Source organism: Epinephelus lanceolatus, chromosome 2 (genome assembly GCF_041903045.1).
Source record: "Epinephelus lanceolatus isolate andai-2023 chromosome 2, ASM4190304v1, whole genome shotgun sequence".
Taxonomy (NCBI): Eukaryota; Metazoa; Chordata; class Actinopteri; order Perciformes; family Serranidae; genus Epinephelus; species Epinephelus lanceolatus.
Genome location: NC_135735.1, coordinates 21,877,333 through 21,885,453, shown reverse-complemented (window position 1 = coordinate 21,885,453; position 8,121 = coordinate 21,877,333). Strand labels below are relative to the sequence as shown.

Below are 8,121 nucleotides of genomic sequence, written 5' to 3'. Positions count from 1 at the left end.
TTATGTTAAAGCAAATGTGAGTGTTTGGATTTATCTAGGTTGCCTGTACAGTGCCATACAGTTCCTCTCCTAACTAATCCCCTCCTATGGCATTTCCTGCGCCCTCGCCCCCAAAAAACACTTAGATGGAAAGAGACAATCAGACCTCAAAGCTCTGCAGATACTGAACCATGGAGACACCCAGCCTTCCCCTAATTTTTTATTTTTGGTGTGCTGTATGTGTTGTGTACTGTGATTCCATTGAGTTGTACCCCCCGCCCCCTCCTGCGCTCTCTCATGAGTAAATTTGCCAGGTGAATCCTGCTGTGCCCTGCCCAAACAATCCCTGCTGCTCACTTAACGCAGGCTCTGCTCAGAGGTGGCTTCCATTGCGTCAGCGCCTGCCTGTCTTTGCCTTTTTTTTATTTTCACCAGAAGTTAGTAGCTCTCCGGAAATTAGAATTAGTTTGTATTAAAGTAAAATTGTTACAGGGCACAATGGTGTTTACTCAGACGTGATGTCATGAGTACACATGTCCAGACTATGAATGTAAATTGTACATGGGGTGAAGTCTTAAGTGTCTTTCCGAATTCCTCGTGTTGTTTTCTCCTCGTCCGCTACAACAGATAGATGAGGAGGGATGGCAGCTTGTGTCTGCCGCTCACAGGCGAGAACAATGTGCGTGGAAGAGGAAACATGTCTTGAGGTCCCGCCATGGTAGCCCCTCCCTGACCCCCCCCCTCATGACCTCTCACCATCCTGACTGCCATCTTTCGGTATGCAAGCCTCACTGCGAGTGTGCGATGTAGCCCGGGTGTGCTCATCCCCTCAGTATGATCATGTGTAACTAGTCGCGGCTTGTTCCTGAAGGATGGGTGGGAGGCATTTAATACTTTTCATCCCGCTCATTTTTATGTGCATTACCAGTTTATTGTACACTGAGTGTTGTACAATACATGCAGCTTCATGTTTAAAAAATCCTTAAAGTAAGGAAAAATCTTTTGTATTTTTGATTTCAAAAGGCATGTCATATCTACTTTTTAAATGTATTAATGAAGATTTAACTTTACATCAGATGGAGTGTTTTGTTTTTTTTTCTTACAAATATCTGTATGTTTAGTTTAGCGCAATGTCACTGAACTGTTAAACTTAGCATGTAGAGAATACCGCTTGCTTTGTGGGAAAGTCCTGAATTAAATTTTAATCATGGCACTTTTTCTGCAGAAAAGAGCAATCGTGTTAATGATTTTTTTTTTCTCCCCTCCCCCCCTGATATCCGTTAAGCCATTTTAATTGCAAGAATTGCTATTTGTGCTGAAGATGTATTTAAAAATGTTTTAAGACATCTTTGTTAGCCGTCAGGCTATATGCTATTGTAAAGTGTATATACAGTTACATTGAATTTCTGAAACAAAGTTTTAAAGTTAAAAACCTCTTGCATGCCCTTTGTTTTTATTTCTCTGGACTGTCTGAGGTGATGCTGAATATGCTGGAAAATTTGTGGGAGTAAAGGGGAATGTTGGAGTTAAGGGTACAGTTACAGTTGTGCTTATGAGTGAAGATCCAAAAGTTTGGACATTAACTTTATTGTCCTACAGAGAGGGAAATTTGTCTTGGCCGTTCCACCCTCATGCTGCAGCCAGAAAGACAACATTCCACAGACACATAAAGGTACATACACACAAAAGGCTAATAAATATAATATAGCAAGCTTCTAAAAACACCTGGGCAAGCAGAAAAAGCACACATCAGCAATAAAAAAAAAATGAAGGAAATCCCAATTTCCCTTACAAAATCCCTTACTTTGTTTACACTCTGTCAGTATTAAGTGTTATTTTATTGGGAGATAGTTGAAGAGTCTAATTCCCAATCTTTCTCCTAAAACAGGGATACACTCACTTCATGGATTGTAGTAGCATTAAAGAAGGCCTAAAACATTTAGGCCCTCCCTTTTTTAAACTGTGATGAGCCTAACTGTTGAGGTATTTCACAAGAGTATACTGTGTCATTGTAAAAAATAGTATTTTATAATTCCACAAGTAACTGTCCTGTGTATTGTAGCCAGTTCATTTTGATCTGTTCTCCTCCTCATGCTTCAGATGAAGAGTGCCCAGTCGTACTAACTAGTCATACTAACAACTAGTAAACTCCTACCATCAACTTTTCCATTAGTTATAATTTAATTTTTCAAAATTTGATTTGAAGTGCACAATTAATGCATCGTATTTAAATAGGGTTCTCTATCATTTATATCAGGGGTGTCAAATATACGGCCCGGGGACCAGAACCGGCCCACCAAAGGGTCCAATCTGGCTAAAAGGTTTCAGGAGCAGTTTGAACAGTGAGTAGATACTTCATGAAACAGCTGCCTCAGAGGGGTTTCCACTCTGACCAGAGGGCAGCTCTCTGAAATAACAATGAATATTTCTGTGGACAGATTTGAAGATATTGAACATTGTGCAAAATTTGTCAACCAGCAGCTTCAGTACAAAAGAATCTGTCTCAGACTTAAAACAGTATAGGTGGAACCCTGCTGCTGAGGCACTGACAAAACTTAAGATTGTAAATGCAGCAGATGCCTTTACCTGCTTCTTTAATAGCCTCCACTTTAGTGGAAAGTTATGAAAAAAGTCACATGTAATGAACGTTGTTATTTATAGGTTATTATGTAATGGTTTTACTGGTCTGGCCCACTTGAGATCAAATTGAGCTGTATGTGGCCCCTGAACTAAAATGAGTTTGACACCTCTGATTTAGAGGGTTTAACGAGAAAAACACTCAAGTTGCCCCTGAATTTGTAACTTAGTATTTCCTAAAACCTTTTAAACTAAGGGGTTTTCCATTAAAGCCATTTAAACAATGTAGGAAACCCCAGTTAAAATAACTTAAAGGAATGCTTCACTTATGAAAGGAACATTTGTAAATCAATAAGTCATGTTTTACCCTTAATTTGTTAAGCACCCTGTTTTTCTCACATGCCTTCACTGAAAACAGTGAACTGCTGATTGACTGGGGCCACATTTAGCAACAGCAGCAAAGCTATATCAAAGAGTCCGTTTACAAACTCTCACACAGCTCTTGCAGTATAAGTCAGGTCTCATTTATCCAGTCGTGTACCCAGTACTTCCCAAACACATGCGTTGTCACTAAAACCTTACTATTACAAGCTGAACTGAAACAGTTTTGCTATTGCTAAACGTGGACCCCAATCAGCGAATCAATATGATCACTGTTTTCTGTGGAGGCGTGCTATGAAAGGCAAGTTTTCTTCACAAATTTAAGGTACCACAGCGTGACTAACTGATTTACAGATGGTCATTTTGTGGGTGAAGTGTTCCTTTAATATGTGGGAGACGATTAAAAACAAATTACTGTGCTAACTGGTGCTATTTAAAGGGGTTTTTGTTGCAAGAAATATTAATATGTTCTGTTTGGATGGCCAACATCTCGAGTAAACAAACACCCTTTGACCGTCCAAACAAACCTCCTCACAGCACCATCATGTAGGCTGCATGTGGGAGTTGTAAGTCGTACACCAGAGAATTTGCAGCAGATGTCTTGTAAATCCTCCAGCAGTCAGTCTGGTGTCTTCTGGCTCCTCTGACAGGACTCGGGTTTCAGACGCAGGAGTTAATCAACACACTCCATTAATAATTCAGCACCCATGGCCGGGCTTGTTGCCGAAATCCCTTCTGCGTTTCACAGCCCTCATTTCGCACCTACTTTTTCCCCTTTACCGGTGTCCTTAATTACGCTGCTTTCAGAGCAGGTGTTGAGTTTCAGGTAGACATGGAGGAGAGGAGCCCGCAGCCTCTCAGAGCACAGTGGCATGTAAGAGGGATCATCACCTCGGGCCTGCTGGACAGAGATGAGGTTTGAAGGATGAGCGACAGCTTGTTGAATCCTGGCTCTGTGCAGTTCATCAATATGACGCCTGTTCTCAATCCGGTTCTTCTGCCTCAGCTGAATATGTCTTCTACATCAACGGGATAAAACAAACTGGATTATTATTATTATTATTATTATTATTATTGTTAATTTATTTCGTCTGGAGTGGTTGTCTGCTTGAATTTGACTGACTCTGATGACTCTGACAATGTGGTCGACACCAGCTGCGTGCATGGTGTGCATCCTGTTTGGTAAGTACAAAATAAGATTTAAGAAAACTTTTAGACTAGTCTTCGAGCAAATGTAGTGATGTAAAACTTTTCCACTGAGATCAGGGTGTCTGCTGCCCTTTAAATGTCTTAAAATGTCTTAAATTCAATTGTATAGATACTAGGCTATAAAAGTAATTGAATAGTCTTGAATATGAATTTGTGAGGTCTTAGTTGCCATAAACATTTATGTTATTTAATTTATAATTGTTTTATTTTATTTTTGCTTTATTTTATTTTGTTTTTCATCAAAATGAGTCTAGCTTTGAAACCTACCACTGAACCTAAAATTGTCTTTTTACCTTATAGTTGTACTTACCTGTTGGCAAAATGCAGATTAACCTAACCCACTAATAAACATATTTTTACATAAAATCTACCTCTGCACAGGACCACATTTGTGTACTTAAATTTACCTGCAATGCTTGAATAAAAATATAAAAAGATTTGTCCAAAAATCAGTCTTAAAGTTGGTTAAATAACTTCTTGATCTTGAAAAGGTCTCAAAAAGCATTAAATTAAGACACCCTGACTGAGATGGCAAAATTATGTATCAATATCTGAATATAAACTTATTAACATCAGCTTTTCTAACTTGTTCATGACAAAGAAGTGCTTGCAATACTTATAAATGCTTATACATGATAGCCTATCATTTTGTTTTCTTACTAAGCCTATTAACAAATCATAATAAATGTCACATGGTCCTTGATATGCTGTCACTTTTTAATTTTCACAATAGCAAAGAGTGGATAAATTTTCTTTCAACTGTCAATGTGGGGCAACAGAAATGAATATTTCCTGTTTTTTGTTTTTAAACTTTGTGTCTTAATATCTACAGGGATCCTTTGTGATGTCAAGGCGGTGTACTCACAACCCAAATTAATACAAAGACAGTCTAACCAGACCCCTGACGAAGCCACCAAACTACAAGAGGACATCCAGAAAGTTATAAACCAAATCCACTCTTTGTCTGGCAAAAATGAAAACACACGCAGCTTCAGCGCCTCCTCCACAGGAGGTGGCTTTGACTTAAATGCATATTACAGTGCTCTGAGTAACTTATACGGCATCTTCCAGCCACTGCTGAGAGAACGATTCGTTGATGACCTTCCCAAGATGTTAGTTTGTATTCTGTCTGGGAGACAGGACTGTGGACTGGAGGCAGAGCTAACAAAGACTGTGTCTTTGGAGTTAGGAAGGCCGCTGCTGACCTTTGTGTCGTCTCTGGGGTCCCAGACATGTACTCAACCGAGGAGTGATGCAGAGTCAAACGGCTTCCTGAGGACCTACATCAGGATGGGGGAATCAATGGCAGCGGTGTTAGATGGTTTTCAGCAAACATTTATAAATGTAGTGTCGAGTTTCCCTCTCTCTGGGAATCTGATGAACGCTGTGAGTGGCCTCGTGGATGCAGCTGTGACGTATGTCTCAAAGTTCATGGCAACGTTTCTCCAAATACCACTGGACTACATCAAAATCGCTTTACAGTTTGGGATTAGAATACCATCTTTGGATGGAAGAGAGACCTGCGAGCAAGGTAAGACATTACCTTTCATTAGCATAAACACAGTGAGTAGTGCCATGTCATTTTCTGAACTGTTCTGTGTAATATACAGTTGATTAGAGTTTCTTTATGCCTAATAAATTTGCTTTCCCACTTGCTCTACAGGAGATCTCAAGCAGCTCATTATGTGGTAAGTCATTGAGGAAATCCACATAAACCTTTTTCCATTTTAAAGTTACCATGTGGTGCTTTTAACCTCAAGTAGCACTATAGAGCAGTGGCTCCCAACTGGTTCAGCCACAGGGTCCAGATTTCTCTGTAGTCATTAGTTCAAGGTCTGCACAGTTTAATATATTCAGCATCATACTTGTGTTTAGCCATGTTGTCGAGCTAGTTTGCTGTCCCTCAAGAGCTTGTAAAAGTCAAGCATGCTTCCTTGGTAGGACAGGTTCTTCCTTGTCAGGTCCCACAGAGTGAACACACAGATTAGCAAATGCCCAGGCATGCGCCATTGACAAGGCCTTTCCTTCAATGCGGAGGAATTCAAAGCATCCTTGACATTGGAACAGTCCTTCAGTGGGATGTGATGACACAGCCTCTTTGAAATTTAAGGCAATAAAGATTAGTTCAAAAGCACCTGAGCTGCAGGCAGATAGAAGTGTGTTAGAAGTGTGTGTGAGAAGTTATCAGCACCAACAAACTAGCTGGGTATACACTGGACAATTGATTGATAGAGAAAAAAGGCACTGACTTTGGGAAATTGACTCTGTTGTTTGAGAGCCTGATGACTGATGTGCACAGTGATTTCTCAGAAACAAGGTTCAGAATGATTAAAACTGGTTTCCATGATGTTAGATAAGATTATACGAGATAGGAAGCGTAGAAAAGCAATGGAAATGAGGCATTAGTCTCTATGCATTTCAGTAAATATAATGTGAATCTGTAATAATGATCAAATTCCTGTTTTGCTCAGGGGGATAAACCACAATGTGAGCTGGTCCTTCAGCACCTCCGTCTTTGACATCCTAATGGACATCTTCCTGGCTCCAGAAGAGTCTATCTGCACATATCCAGGGCCAGAGTGCCAGAATCCTCAAAGGGTTCCCTTCCATCGCAGCAGCTCAGAGGCAAAAGACGACACTGATACCAATCACGACATCCTGCTGAAGTGCGATCGCCACAACCTGGCCCGGCTCAATGACACGCTGTGTGCTGACATCCTTACAGGCTCAAGAGCGGGGTCCTCTGCATCTGTGCTCACCTTTTGCCAGGCACTCAGCTCCCTCGGCCCTGACCAGATAGAGCAGGTGTGGAGCAATATGTGTTATGTCATACAAACGCTGATGTCTCCGCTCCTCAGCAGGTCAACTGGCTGCAGTGTTGGGGACACACAGCCTTCCCTTGCTGTCACCGCGACCTCTGCACCTCATCGAGTAGCCAGAGAAGCCTCTAACCTCAAACAGCTCGCCTGTAACTATAACAACTGGCTTGAAAACGAGGTGGCGGACGCTGTCCTGGTGTCGCTGTGCAGCGATAACGAACGTGAGGAGTTTGTGAAGCAGGTGTGTAACAATGGTCTGTTGATGAGGAAGCTGCTCTCAGATCAGATGAATAGCTGGCTGTATGGGTACTGTGCCAACTCCTCTGCAGACCCTGCCTACATGGTGAGTCAGTTCTGTGTCTATGAGCGGTGGATCGAGCAGCCCTCTGCCCCAGTTGGCCCCTCGCTGCTGGAGTTCTGCATGAGCCTGGACAGCCCCAGACTGACCAATCTCATCTGTGAGCACACCGGATTCTTCCTGCTTTTATTCTCCAACCCTGAAAACGCGCACTTCATGCCTAACTGCACAAAGCAGCCTCCTCCGGCACCATTCCCCGACATGGGCTCAATAATGTTAGAGGCTTGTCGTTACTCAGAGTGGCATGATGTGATGCACATTGGCATTGATGTTTTGTCACAGTGCATCCGCCTGGATAACAGTGGTTTCATCAAAGAGGTTTGCGCTAACAAAACGTTTCTAAACAGTCTGCTGCTCAATGAAGCAAATGCATGGCTTGACGATCACTGCAACTCCTCTCTCAGCTTTCAAACTCCGGAGCCGACCCAGCCCTTCGTCATCGCAGACTGGTGTGACTACCACACGTGGGGAGAGCGGCAGGTGGACGATTCAGTGATCGGCCTCTGCTGGCATTACGATCAACTTGCCTTTCAGAAGAACGTCTGCTGCAAAGCGTCTGTGTTTGAGAAGCTGTTAGAAGACCCTCAGAACAAATGGCTGACATCAGTCTGCACAGACATAAAGGAAATAGAAGATATAACAGTGTTACCACAGGTGGGTATCTTACCTGGATGACTTGGATCTGTGTATCCAAAGACTACTCAACATGCATGCACAACATAGAATATAAATACATATTCATTTAAGTCCCACTTCATAGAAAAACTGCCTGCACACTGACAAAAAAAGAAGTAGAAG

At 41.9% G+C, this 8,121-nt stretch overlaps 2 protein-coding genes across 2 annotated transcripts; both read left to right on the top strand.

Moving 5' to 3' along the window:
• Positions 1-4,100: 4,100 nt before the first annotated feature.
• On the top strand, positions 4,101-5,817 carry LOC144458923 (uncharacterized). The gene is made up of 2 exons (XM_078162764.1): positions 4,101-4,119; positions 4,979-5,817. Exons 1-2 carry the CDS (start codon positions 4,101-4,103, stop codon positions 5,758-5,760), a joined length of 801 nt encoding a protein of 266 aa, XP_078018890.1. The 3' UTR covers positions 5,761-5,817.
• Positions 5,818-6,275: 458 nt separating this feature from the next.
• LOC144458921 (uncharacterized) lies at positions 6,276-7,998 on the top strand. The gene has a single exon (XM_078162756.1). The coding sequence runs from the start codon at positions 6,673-6,675 to the stop codon at positions 7,996-7,998; it is 1,326 nt and encodes a 441-aa protein (XP_078018882.1). The 5' UTR covers positions 6,276-6,672.
• The last annotated feature ends 123 nt before the right edge of the window (positions 7,999-8,121 follow it).